The sequence below is a fragment of the Calcarisporiella thermophila genome, assembly GCF_041956535.1.
Source record: "Calcarisporiella thermophila strain CBS 279.70 unplaced genomic scaffold VTP21scaffold_2, whole genome shotgun sequence".
Classification (NCBI taxonomy): Eukaryota; Fungi; Calcarisporiellomycota; class Calcarisporiellomycetes; order Calcarisporiellales; family Calcarisporiellaceae; genus Calcarisporiella; species Calcarisporiella thermophila.
The window spans coordinates 312,798-326,243 of record NW_027192192.1 but is presented as its reverse complement, the minus strand read 5'-3'; the positions used below and the strand labels follow the sequence as shown (position 1 = coordinate 326,243).

Genomic DNA, 13,446 nt, shown 5'->3' with positions numbered 1-13,446 from the left:
CACTTAGTCCAAATTCAAAATGTTCGATTAGAAAAGTAAGACCTGAGAAAAGTAAAATCAGTTGCAAAAATGAGGCTTGTTAGTGATGGGGCTATGCTGCGGGATCGGTGTCTCTTTTCTTGAAAATTAAAACGTACACGTTGAGGCTAACATGAATGGCATTGCCACGAGGAAAATTAGAAATATCCTTTATTATTGGCAGGATGCTGATAAATATATAGGTTATCACACTCATTAACAAAGGCAAAGGGAATCATAATACAACATTAATAAATAGGCTTTAAATATTAGAATAAGATCGAGCCAAGCATAATCAATGCACCTGAAACAATCCTCTGCACGCTCAACTTGAAGCCACTAGACGACTGCAAAAACGGAATCTGAGGATTGGCTGAGTTAGAGGGCGCGGCGCCGCCGGCAGGTTTCGAAGTAATGGTCACGACAACCACATCCACCCCGGGATCCTGCTCAGGCTCGTCAGGGGTGGGCTCCGGCTTATCTTTTTCTTTTTCTTTCACCGTGGTCGGGTCCGCAAGAGTCACCGTCTTGGTGATTGTCTTGGTGGCTGAAGAGGTGATTGAAGTGGAGGAGGTGACGCTGGAGACGACGACCGTCGTTGAGACAACCGTGGAGGCGCTCTTCGTAATGGTGAGGACCGAGGTGATCACGGGCGGGATGATCGTGGATGAGGGGGGCTTGCTGGAGCTGGAGTCTGCGGGCTTTGAGGATGAATTCGGAGCGGGTATGCTCGTTGCAGCAGGGGGGGCGGAGGACGACGGAGCCTGCGTAAGAATGCTTGTGATGACCGAAGTCCGCGAGAGCGAATGGGAAGCCGGCACTGAGGCAGAAGGAATTCCAGCCGACGTGTTATTTGCAGGGCAAGTAGCAGTGCCAGCGAGAGGACAGCAAGGGTCTGCAGCGGTGACCAGACAACCGTTAGGGCACTCGGCCGGACAGGCAGGCGCAACTTGCGGGCATGCAATCTTGGTACAAGCCTGAGTGGGCGGGCAGTAGGGAATCCCGACATTCGGGCAGCACGGATCACTGCATATATGTAATGCATAAATCCGCAGGTGCACTAACAAGAGTCACAAGACAGTGTCAACTTACGTGTTATACAGTTTACAGCCGCCCGGGCAGCCAGCGGGACATGAGGGGGCAACTTGAGGGCATACCTTGGTGCACGTAGTAGGAATTACCGCGGGACAATTGTCGCAAACTGTAAACAAAATCAGCAGTTAATCATAAGACCTAATCTACATTATGTTCTGCATTCTTATACCAGGCGCGCTAGATGGGACCTGCGCTTGAACGGCGGCAAGAACGGCCAGAGAGTAGAGGAAGGGAGTCGCCTTCATTTGCGTCTCAATTCAGCGAGATGGGGGAAAATTAGGGGGACAAAGAGTATAGATCAGAAATGGGCGAAAAGGAAAATAGAACGATGATGCACTAACTTTATTAATAGAAAAGTTCTCTCTCTGCCGATGTAATGGTTGGTAACGCGCTGTTAGAGCGTTCTCCGCTGCTGGTTACACAAAAACAGTAAGCATTGAGGCCTAAGTGACTGCTAATTTTAATTGAAAATTAGCAAACAAATACAATTTCATCTCTCCTAGACCGATAGATGACACAATGACACATTTACCGCAAGAGCACTTGTTAAAAGAACTAGGCCTAAGAGACGAGGAAGATACCAGAAAACACAACGGGATAGACTCGGATGACGAAGATGCTAAAATTCCCTCTGCTACTTTCGGCGAGCTGGGATTGAGCGAATTTCTTGTCGATGCCTTGGATGCAATGGCTATCCGAAAGCCGTCCGAGATTCAAAGAGCTTGTATTCCGCCTATCCTCGAAGGTATGTGTTTTTCTTCCTAACTGCTTTTACAGCAAAAGCTGATCTCTAATTTTTGCATGGAAAGGAAAAAATGTCATTGGAGGGGCCAAAACCGGCTCCGGGAAGACGGCGGCATTTGCCTTGCCCATCCTTCAAAAACTCTCTGAAGATCCCTATGGAGTTTTTGCTGTGGTATTAACCCCGACAAGGTTTGTAGGTTGCCTCTTTTAAGCAGTAACAAGCAATCTCACTGAGGTCTGGATTTTCAACAGAGAGCTGACCTTCCAAATTGCTGAACAATTTCGTGTGCTCGGTCGCGGTATTAACCTCAAAGATTGTGTCGTTGTGGGGGGACTAGGTATTCTTCACACCTTTTTCAGAATTTACAGCCACACTCTCCCTAATATCTCTGGCTCCATAGACATGATGAAGCAGGCCATCGAGCTCTCCCGTCGGCCCCACGTCATTATTGCCACACCTGGTCGCTTACGTGATCACATAGAGAGCAGCCCTAACGCGGTTAGTCTTTCACGGGTGCGATTCCTCGTACTAGATGAGGCCGATCGCCTTCTCTCGTCTACCTTTGCCTCCGATCTTTCCGTCATATTCAACCAACTCCCACAAAAACGCCAGACGCTCCTCTTCACCGCCACTATGACGGAAAATATTTTGGCGCTGCGCGATAGTGAATCAGACCCATCCAAAAAACCCTTTGTATATATATGCGATACACGAGAACAAACCGTTTCCAAACTTGACCAGCGCTATGTATTTATACCGAGCCACGTGCGCGAGACTTATCTCACGTATTTACTACGGATACCCCAACTCGAAGACCGATCAACCATTATTTTCTGCGGACGATGTGCAACAGCCGAGCTATTAAACGTGATGCTACGCGAGCTTGGCGTGCGATGTACAGCACTGCACTCGGAAATGAAACAGTCGGAGCGGTTGGCTAGTCTGGGAAAGTTCAAGGCGGAAACAGTCCGAGTTCTCATCGCGACCGATGTGGGCTCTCGGTAAGTCTTGCCTGATGCTCTCCTCTCTTATATTGGGACCTTCTTAACAAAGTCAACCCATCTTAGTGGGCTTGATATCCCGACTGTCCAACTAGTCATCAACTATGATGTGCCGCGCGATCCCGCTGACTACATCCATCGCGTGGGACGTACCGCAAGAGCTGGGCGCGGGGGTATGTCACTGACCCTTGTGTCTGAAAGAGATGTGCAATTGGTGCAAAGCATCGAGGAAAGAACCGGTATGTAATCATTGCCCCATCCCCTCTCTTCATTTTATGAAGGATTTTTGGTAGTGACTAATTTTGTTTTTTCTTTGTGTGTCCGGGTGTGTTTTAAAAGGGAAAACTATGGAGGAATATGAGGTAGTCGAGAAAAAGGTCCTCGACCTACTCACCGAAGTGACCACCGCCAAGCGGGTGGCAAGCATGGTAAGCCAGAGCTTATTTGATAGTTGAACTGAGTGAGCCTCTGACTTCTCTCCTTAAAGCACCTGCACGACATCAAGTTTGGAGAGCGGCGAGAGCTCCACGCCAAGAAACGGCAACTTCTTGAAGGAGCGGACGCGAAGGCCAATTCGCAAAAGAAAATCAAGAGCGCCAAAGGTAGAGCGGCATCGGGCCAGAAAAAGACAAAATCCTAGCGGACTTATACACCTGTAACTTATTATCGCGACTTTTCTTTTTATCACACACCTTTGCATTGTTGGAATAATAATTTTATTTCATGGCATATTGTAATGTTCCATCGATAAATAAAATAAGAAAACAGCCATCATCCTTTTTCCTTAGAGAAATGGGGAAATGTCCAAAATTCAGAGTATCTTAAGCTGAGGTTTTCTTCTTGGTTTTTTTGGTGGTCACCACCTTGAAGCCCGAGTTGCCTTGGTCTTCACGGGTGGTAGCCGCAGTGCGATGAAGGTCCACGAAGGCCGGCTGGGGCAAGCCCTGAGCATCTAGTTTGCGACGTCGCACGAACTCTTCGGCAAAACGACGACCATTGAGGGACTGTGAGTGTGCGTAGACCGACTCCGAGATGATTTCCATAGTCCCAGGCGGAGGATCAAGCGGGAAAGTGAGGAGCATCTGGATGAATTCTTCCACGTTCACCTCACTCAATCCCCGCAGTGCCTGTTTTAACCAGCGCAAAAATTCTTCTCCAGGCCCCTTCGAGTTACCTGAGTCGTGTGACGAGGTCGGCTGGCTCCTTGACTTCCCGGCGCTGGCCTGCTTTACGCTCTGCTGAACGCCTGGCTGTCGATTTCCATTAACGGGACCTTTGAGAGTCTCAGTATCCCAGGCAGGCGGAGCGGCGCCAGAAGGAGTGATCTGGCGCGGTCCATTGCTGGTAGGCGGGCTAATGGGTTGCGATCGCGCAGAGATGGTCTTGACTCCAGCGGTAGTGTTCCGGGTGGCCACAGCAGTCCAAGAGGGGGTCTTCCAGGCATTAGCCGCAACTGTGTCAGCATATCGCTTTCCCGAAGCTTGGGATAAGACCAATCCGCTACCATCTTGTGCCTGCGACTCGCGCAATCGGTTGCGACGCTGTTTGGCCTCCTCTTCCTCTCGCTGAATCTCAAGTAGTGTCTTCTTGGGAGCTGAGGTGCTACCCCAAGCGGGAGCTGCGGGTTGACCAGTTGAAGAGTTATGCGACTCGTCGGCGGCATGATCAGCTGACAGGGGAGTGTCCCAAATGAGGGGGGGTTGTTTGGTATGACGACCCTCATTCGAGGTGGCCTGTTGCGCAAGCGAGGACGCAGCCATGGCCGCTTTCCGCTCAGCGGCTTCACGTTCCTCAACTGCCTGAATCTCGCGTAATGAGGGAGCTTTGTTTTCTTTACCTGGAGGCCATACAGAAGGTACAGCCGACGCTTGTTTAGGCGCTGAGGAAACAGGGAATGGGAGTGAGACGGGCGCATCTACCGAAGGCTCCGAGGAGATTGGGCTCGCTATATTGGTCTGTTTCTTTTCGGACGCCTGCGGACTCGAAATAATTTGACTAGGCATGTCAGCTACATGCTCGCTTTCCTCCGCCGTCTGGGCATCATTAAGAGAAAGCGAAGAGAGTCCATGCACTGTCTGGTGCTCGGAAGCGGCTACGGTCACTTTTTCCAGATTTTGTGGGGATGGGTCTGAGGCGACTGGCTGGGGTTGAATGCTTTGGGGTTGAATGCTTTGGGGTGGTGAGAGTGGATTTTCGGGTGGGTACGAGACAGGAGAAAGAACAGAAGCCCCTGGCTGTTCACGACTAGTTTCTTGCGTATGGATGGGGGTGATCGGTTTTAGACTACCAAGGATGGCGTTATCGGCTCCAAAAAATCCGCCCTCTGTAGGAAGCCGCGCGCCAACTGATGACAGCTGTCCTCCCCAGTCATTAGCCATGACATTATTTTCTCCTAAAGGCTTGCGGTCAAGACTTGCCAAGGGCCAGTTAGGTGTGGTTATTGGATTTTCATTGAATGAGGGGTTTGAAAGGGTAGCGGAAAAGCCCTGGGATGTTGTGGAGGAAGTCGAGAGTTGATGGTCGCCAAGCCCAGGATATGAAAGAAAGTCTTCTTGTAGATTCTGATTCTGTTGTGGAGGCTGGAAGAATGCCGCGTGGCGAGTTTGGTGCGGAAGTTGCTGCAGAAGTTGCTGTTGCTGATGCAAAGGTAGCTGCTGTTGTTGGTGCGAAAGAAACTGTTTACGCTGCTGAAGGAGGTGTAGGAACTGTTGCCGTTCAAGCTGCTGAGCAAGTAGACGTTGGTGATCGAAGCTGTCCTGCTGAGGCTGGACTTGAGGCAGTGAACCAGCAAAGCCTGCCGTATTCGATGCGTTGAATGACGAATTAGCGCGTTGGATTCCTGGGCCAACTGCGGGTGATCCACCTCCGAACATGCCGTAGAGCTGATTGCCGCCCAGTCTCCCAGCGCCGATATCTCCCCACCCAGCTTCAACGGAAGAGGTACGATCAAATAAACCTAAGCGGTGATGTAACGGCTCGCCACTGAAATTGGAGCTATTAAAGTTAGAGCCACTGAAGGGAGAGGCGAGGGGGGGCTGGGTTGAGAGACTGGTAAAATGACCGTATCTCTGGTGAATATCCTGCTTCTGAAGGAGAATGGAAGATTGATCTTGTGCTTGGGACTGAACACCCGGAGACCCTGGTCCAGGCCCGAATAGATTTCGGTTTAGTGGATCTTGTAGGATGCGAGAAGGCATCTGTTGCATCGAAATTGGAAGAGGAGAGTGACGCTGCTGAGATAAGAATGGCTGCTCTTCGCCCACTTCGCTGATTAGCAAACCAAGCGGCCTAAATCGCGCTTCATCCTCACGTCTTACAAGTAAGCTGTGGCTAAAGAATCCTGCCTTATACCAATCATGCATTTCTTTGCTGGAAAACGGGCCTATAAACATAGGGGTTAGGGATCGAGCTAACGGGGATAAACTCGGTTTCAAAAGTATACAGACCTTGAACACTCCCAGAAGTATCCTCATAAAACCACTGAGACTTGATCGGAGGGCTTCGAAGAGGGATTTCATTATAAAGAGCAGATGCTGCTTCACTGGCTGTATTGAATCCCCCAGCTAAAATGTTTTGAGGTTTGGGATTGGAGGTGATAGGAGAGGTAAAGGGGGAACCGCGAGACGGACCGGGGGAAGTGAAAGAAAACGCCTCCTTCAAAACGTCGTCATCATGAGAAACGTCAAAAGATCGGCTTGAATGGGCTGGGAAGCGGGAACCCACATGTTCCTTTGCAGATGTGTCTTGTTGCGAAGTACGAAGGACTGAGCCAAGTTCACTGGCAACCTCTACCTCGCTGCTGCTTTGATCTGCATGGCTTTCTTGCGGTGGCTTGCTTTGCAAACTTGTTTGTTCACCATCATCCTTATGCTAAACAAGGAGGGTTAGACTTGGATCTATTAGAAATACAATCTCTGGCTTGTACCTTTGTTTCCAATCGGTCGACGGAAGGCTCATCCGGGAGGGATGTTTTGTGTGAAGCTAAACTCTCGGCCGGCAGTTCACCGTTCCCTGCCACTTGCTTGTCTACATTTGGCTGCTCTAGCAATTCTCCAGCAGAGCCTCCCACGCGGAATACCCCGTCAGCATCAAATGAGCCAACAGTGTAACGCGACGCTCCACCCCACATATCTTGCCCCGAGAGCTCTTGCGTTTTCTGGTCATGATCCAAGTTTAAGCCATGAGAGCGAGACCTTGCCTGTTCTCCAGCCTCAGCACTGCGATCGTCCTCTTTAGCACCCTCTTCCTTATTCTTGGATGAAAAATAATCGCGCCCTGTTCATTCACATGAGCACGAAATTAGTCATGCACTAGTTCAGCCATCCGAATTGCTCTTGAAGCAAATACCTCTTCCTCTTGCACCCTGTCGTTCTGCAGGAGATGTAACTGAACTGCGACGATCACGAGAATGTCTCTCTGGTCGCTCACCGCGCTCATTTGGCGTGTGATTGACCATACGTCGGGTTATATCAGAGTTTACATTACCGGAGAAAAGCTAATTAAACATCCAGATTTAATTAGCAATCTATCCAAAAAAAAAACAAATCAACCGTGTACCTTTTTTTCCTCTTCTGTCATAGGTATAAGAGATAATGGCGGGAATCCCTCCTCGGCAGTAACACATTCGTACCTCTCAAACTCGAGCGGAATCTCACTCGCCTTGAATAGTGACAGCATAAGCTCCCTTGAGTATTTGAAAGGATTCAGTTTGTCTGTGATTGTAACATCCGAAGTCAGTTTGTTTTCAACGATCTCGGTGCCTTGGCGAGCATTTGAAGAGCCTGCAGCAATGGATGAATAAGAGAAGGATTGCTGGCTAGAAGATGCGTTTGGCAAACTTGAAGCATTCTGGGAAGTAGGAGATCCAGAGCGGGCAGCGGTACTGTCCCCTGTTGAAGATTTTGGGAACCGCCTCATCCTGTAAATATAGCAAAGAATTTGAGTTGAGATAGCTGCTATCGAGCTTGGAATGGAATTGCCAGTCGGAAGTGCATAAACGGCAGGTTGGCAAGGAACATCGCGTTTAAAACACTTTCAATTGGCAAGATCATAAAAAGAACGATGGCTCACCACTCTGGACCAAAATTCATGGTGTTTGTCTGCATAATGTTTTGAAATAAAATTAAGACGCTCTCCTTTGGCAATCTTTATAGGTTACTACCACTTTTTAAGAAACAAAGTAGTTAAAGTTGAGGCAGTTGAAGTAAAAGAAAATAAATCAACTTGGTGACGTATTCGAGATAAGTTTCATAGTCACCTTTATAAACAAACTAACATAGAATGTCTTTATATGCGGATCACACGTTAGATGTTCAAAATCTTGGAGAGAATATTTCCCTACATCAGTTAGTTTTTTTTGGGTCTGTTTATTATGCGTTTGGGTAAAAACGTTTATATATATATGTTTATTATTTTTTGCAATAATGTCTCAATACTCAATTCCGGTTTCACCATTAAGATGTGGTGCAACCGGACTCAACGATTGAATATCTCTCTCGAAGAAAAATTACAATGATGAATGTATATGTGAATATACATACCATTGCAAGGTAATTGAACATGTCACGGATGATTCCATGCTCCCCCCTTAATTTCTCTTAAAAAACAAAAGAAGTGAACAAGCAAAATTGAAATTTATATGAAAAAGAGAGCCGAATCGGCAGTCACCGTGTGACAAAAAAGCTATAAGTAACGAACGCTTAGTATTTTTCTTCTTGCTTTTCAGCGCTCATTAAGAGTGTCCACAGGTATATCAAAGAAAGAAAACACCATGCAACCCTCTATTGAACAGCTGGCTCAAGAATGGCTCCGGCTTGATAAGGTATTTTCATTCCTGTTCAGGGGCAATGACTTCGAAATTAATTCTCACTTTAGAATCCCGAGACTCGCAAGGAAATTGCCGACATGCTGGAGTCCAAAGATTATGCTGGACTTGAAGATCGCTTGCGGAAGCGGATTCAGTTTGGCACGGCGGGTAAACCCTAAAATTCGACTCTATTATATGCCTATACTTATATATTGGATTGACAGGGCTTCGTGCAAGCATGGAGGCGGGTTTCTCGAGGATGAACGATTTAACAGTCATTCAGGCCACCCAGGCAGCTATTTTTATATATTCTCTCTCTCTTTCTCACAATATACTAAAACTATCTTAATAGGGACTGTGCCAATACATTCTCTCCACCGTTCCGGACGCTGCGTCGCGAGGAATTGTCATTGGACATGACCATCGTCACCATTCCGAAACTTTTGCTCGACTTGCTGCTGCAGTGTTCCTCTCCAAATCCGTCAAAGTTTATTTCTATCGAGACTTGGTCCACACTCCTTTGGTGGTAACTATATTGACGTTATCAATAGCCAATTAACTCGTATTTCATTCATTTTCATCTTCCTAAAGCCATATGGGGTCAAAACATTGAAGGCTGCCTGCGGTATCATGATTACCGCCTCACATGTAAGTATAGTCCGATACCACGTTTCTTTCCAATATCTTATGCACCAATTTTAATCTGTTAAAAATCTACTCCAGAATCCAAAGAACGACAACGGTTACAAAGTGTAAGTATTGCATCCCATCAACTCTATTTCTTCATTTTGTGACTAAGGTATGTTTTCAAATCTAATATTATTTACAGATATTGGGGAAATGCCTGCCAAGTAAGCCTACCCTTATTTTCATTCATGAGATCCACTCTTTTTTTGGACACTCTCCCCATCCGATTACATAGATCATTCCTCCCCATGACCAAGGAATTGCCTCCGCAATTGAGCAGAATCTCGAACCATGGCTATGGGATGAATCTCTTGTTGACAACCATCCCCTCTGCACCGATCCAAGTGCGAGAATCGCGGATCTCTACTTCCAAGATCTATCAGCCATCTGCAGTAATCGTGAGGCCAACTCCATGTCTACCTTGCCCATTGTTTATACCGCCATGCATGGTGTAGGCGCTCAGTTTGTAAAGCGGGCCTTTGAGGAGTTTGGACTTAAACCCTATATTCCGGTCAAAGAACAAGTATACCATCTCCATTATCACCCCCGTATTCCAAATGCTATAACCAGCTTTCTGCATAGGTTGAGCCAGATCCAGATTTCCCCACGGTTGAGTTCCCCAATCCTGAAGAAGGCGAAGGTGAGCATTGCTATATTACCACATTTGAACCAATTTATTATTTACTCCTTATTTATTAACTCTACGTGGCTACAGGATCACTAGTAAGATATCCTCCTGAAGTACATGCATGTTAAGTGGAATATATTGACATTGAATATGTCAAAATGCAGGCACTTTCATTTAAGACAGCAGAACAGGTTGGTGCGCGTCTAATCATTGCTAATGATCCGGATGCGGATCGTCTCGCCGCTGCTGAAAAGAAGGAGAAGTAAGTTGCATAGACAATATATTCACGTGCGAACGAGTAATATAACGACAATTTTCGCTTCTGTAGTGGCCAATGGCACATATTTACAGGCAATCAGCTAGGTATCATCTTGGCATCGGCTGCGCTTAAGAAATACCGAGCCTCGGCTAAGCCCATCAGTAATATATCCATCGAAAAACCAAATTTAATTTCATTTACTAAGAGTATGCATTTAATCTTCAATCTCAATAGGTAAGGCAGCTATGCTGTGCAGCGTAGTCTCCTCGAAAATGCTTCGCAAAATGGCCGAAGTCGAGGGTTTCCAGTTCGATGAAACTCTCACCGGCTTCAAATGGATTGGCAATCGTGCCATTCAGATGGAATCGGAAGGAGCAGATGTGGTCTTCGCATTTGAGGAAGCCATCGGTAAGGCTTAGCATCGTTTTTCTCGTGTTACACGGCAACTAAAAGACAGTTTCACCATTTCACGTCTTCCATCAAAGGGTTCATGATCAGCGACATCGTCCGAGATAAAGATGGTGTCAGTGCGGCCGCCACTTTTGCCGAGCTTGCGGTAGAACTTGCCGCGCAAGACACCACCGTGCTTCAATACCTGGAATCCCTGTATCAAAAGTGAGCCTTGATTGGATTTGCTTTTATTCTTTGATGCTTATCCGAGCTCTCATTTGTGTTTGTGCTCGCCTATTTCAGATACGGTTATTTTGTAAGTCAGAACTCGTATCTTATCTGCCACTCACCCGAGACTATTTCAGCCCTGTTCAACCGCATTCGCTATGGCAAAAAGTCGATTGGGGAAAATGATACTTTATGCTACCCAGAGTTGGTTGGTTCGCACAAGGTCCTGCGTGTGCGTGACCTTACCGTTGGCTATGATTCAAATGAGCTGGATAATAAACCACGTCTTCCCGTCTCGCGATCCTCCCAAATGATTACCTTCTGGCTAGAAAATCAAGTAGAGATTACTCTTCGCACAAGGTACTATTTAACAGAAAGAAGAAGGGACACGATAGAAGGCTTTTATCGATAGTTGAATAATCTCACTGATCACAATTCTTTCTTGAACCAATAGTGGAACCGAACCCAAGATCAAGTACTATTGTGAACTTGGAAGTAGTCGCGGCGAGGAGTATGCGCGGGAAGAGCTGAGACGCACGGTGGACGCCTTCTTGCGTGAGGTGGTTCAGGCACAGCACTTTGGTTTAATGGACCTATAGATATCATTTTCGTTTGTTTATGAATAGAGAATATAGACAGTAGATGTCCTTTTTTTTTTCTTGATCCAAGTTGAATAAAATGGTGCTTTTAATGTATACGTGTTTAAATCAAAAATACATATAATAAATATTGTAATTTCAGATTCCTATTCAAGCCGCTGCATTAATTTGCACCGAACGCACAGGAATGTTAAAGATGCCCGTACGAAGGGATATTTACTATACACTAAGATTTTTCTCGATTGACCAGCACATTATCACTAATAATTATGTTTACCTCAAACTGCCCAAAGAGGGTTTAATAGGCAATGGTACTATTTCGGAACTTGGAATCCGGGAGGTTGAATGGCATGTACTGTAGATGTTTCTAACAAACTATCTGGTGTCTTCGAATAAGTTTAATTTGAAATACCATACGTAATTCCAAGTAGTAGGTTCTTTATCGAAAAAGATTGGATTGCATAAACGTGTGAATGGTAGCGTGGAAGATTCACGAACCCCTGGTTGCATTTCTGGATCTCTTTAAGTAGATGTTCTGAAAAGCCTAGACTTTGGAAAAGGAAGCCAGTGGAGGACCCGATCACAATTCTTAGGTTATGTGATAGGTTCGTGTTGGCAGTTGGAGTCTTTATAGTGGGTTGGTTCATAATTCCTATCACATAAGCAGATATATGCTAGTAAAAAGTTTTGGGGCAAGAATAGTTGTATCGAGAAGACACAAAGACTGTTTACCTGTTTTTTGACGTAGTTTAGCGTTGGTTTTTCCAAAGTAAAGTCCAACAGTTAATTGTTTCTCGAAAAAAAAATTATGATCAGGTTCGCCACTGGCTTCCTTTTCCAAAGTCTAGGCTTTTCAGAACATCTATTTAAAGTGATCCAAAAGCTTACACTTCAATCAAGTTAACACCACAATCAATTACGTTAACTATCTTTATTGTCAGCATGCGCGTCTTAATCATTCTCACAGTACTTCTGGGAACTCTCTCCCCAATCCGCGGGGACGATACATCTGAGTCGGTTACAATTGAATGCACTCATGACGACTACAATGACGGATATAGGTTAGACCGCTCAGTATTTAGCGACGATTTTCGATGCCGGACCACCAAGGTGTGGAATGGATATAATAATTGATGCTGGGCCCCACCTGGTTCTGCGGGAGGTCGCTCAGGGACAAATCAAGGTTCTTGCTGGTATAAACTAGAAGTAGACAACCGATACACTGGATTTGGCTCCAGCCATGCTTACGAAAACCCCGACTGTGCTGGTAGCGGACAGGTTCAATGCACTAGTTTGCAGCTTAAATGTTGTAGAACTTCTGCTGGTTCCGTCGAATGTCGATGTGCGCAAAGATCTCATTCGAAAGGAAATATTGCATGCTTCTATGGATACTCTTATTGTCCATCTTAAGAGTGTTCCTTTTTTTCAAATATATTAAAATACTATGAACAAAAATAAAATATTTTGATAACTATATAATTTTTACCAAACATCCAAAATCATTAATTCTCCACAGAGGTTCAAAGTCATATTATTCGGTGTTATTGTAATCGATCTATCGTTTTTGTAAGATGGATGCGACCTCTCTAAGTTGATATATGAATCCTCTCCTCCCCTCTTTGAAGCTATTTTAAGACATTTACTTTCCATAAAAGCATGGGGAAGTAATAGTTGAAATTAAGCTTTTCTGTATTTCGTCTCACAAATTTCAAGGTACACCCTCTCACAACATTTGTAGTTCGTACCAAAATAGCGTCATTGGGAAACCATTGTTAATGCGCGAGATGCTTATCGGTAGGATAATCCAAATCGAAATAAGCAGTGTGCTTTGAACTTATATTTGCTCTCTACACACAACTGGCCAATAAATGGAATGAAGATGGGCCATCTCCTCGAGCGCCATCATCAAGTGTTCTATTAGAACAGGATGGTTTCAGCTTGCTAAGAGAAATGTCTGCATAGAAATTATCCTCTCCTTAAAGTGAGAAAT

The 13,446-nt window shown here is 45.8% G+C and overlaps 4 protein-coding genes across 4 annotated transcripts; 2 read left to right on the top strand and 2 right to left on the bottom strand.

Annotated features, from left to right (window-relative positions):
- Nucleotides 1-287: 287 nt before the first annotated feature.
- Nucleotides 288-1,358, bottom strand: VTP21DRAFT_4213 (uncharacterized protein; the record flags this gene model as incomplete). Its single annotated transcript, XM_069394600.1, has 3 exons — nt 288-1,044; nt 1,111-1,219; nt 1,283-1,358. 3 exons carry the CDS (start codon nt 1,356-1,358, stop codon nt 288-290), a joined length of 942 nt encoding a protein of 313 aa, XP_069255821.1.
- Nucleotides 1,359-1,632: 274 nt separating this feature from the next.
- On the top strand, nt 1,633-3,499 carry VTP21DRAFT_4212 (uncharacterized protein; the record flags this gene model as incomplete). Its single annotated transcript, XM_069394599.1, has 7 exons — nt 1,633-1,858; nt 1,923-2,046; nt 2,110-2,195; nt 2,259-2,859; nt 2,926-3,098; nt 3,199-3,287; nt 3,347-3,499. 7 exons carry the CDS (start codon nt 1,633-1,635, stop codon nt 3,497-3,499), a joined length of 1,452 nt encoding a protein of 483 aa, XP_069255820.1.
- Nucleotides 3,500-3,680: 181 nt separating this feature from the next.
- Nucleotides 3,681-7,964, bottom strand: VTP21DRAFT_4211 (uncharacterized protein; the record flags this gene model as incomplete). The annotated part of the gene is made up of 6 exons (XM_069394598.1): nt 3,681-6,241; nt 6,306-6,729; nt 6,785-7,134; nt 7,207-7,354; nt 7,417-7,777; nt 7,930-7,964. The coding sequence occupies 6 exons, from the start codon at nt 7,962-7,964 to the stop codon at nt 3,681-3,683; spliced, it is 3,879 nt and encodes a 1,292-aa protein (XP_069255819.1).
- A 665-nt stretch (nt 7,965-8,629) lies between these two features.
- On the top strand, nt 8,630-11,456 carry VTP21DRAFT_4210 (uncharacterized protein; the record flags this gene model as incomplete). Its single annotated transcript, XM_069394597.1, has 16 exons — nt 8,630-8,680; nt 8,734-8,833; nt 8,890-8,957; nt 9,018-9,191; nt 9,257-9,313; nt 9,389-9,417; nt 9,495-9,516; nt 9,588-9,875; nt 9,935-9,992; nt 10,068-10,075; nt 10,145-10,242; nt 10,309-10,400; nt 10,474-10,647; nt 10,725-10,854; nt 10,933-11,217; nt 11,312-11,456. The coding sequence occupies 16 exons, from the start codon at nt 8,630-8,632 to the stop codon at nt 11,454-11,456; spliced, it is 1,779 nt and encodes a 592-aa protein (XP_069255818.1).
- Nucleotides 11,457-13,446: the final 1,990 nt, after the last annotated feature.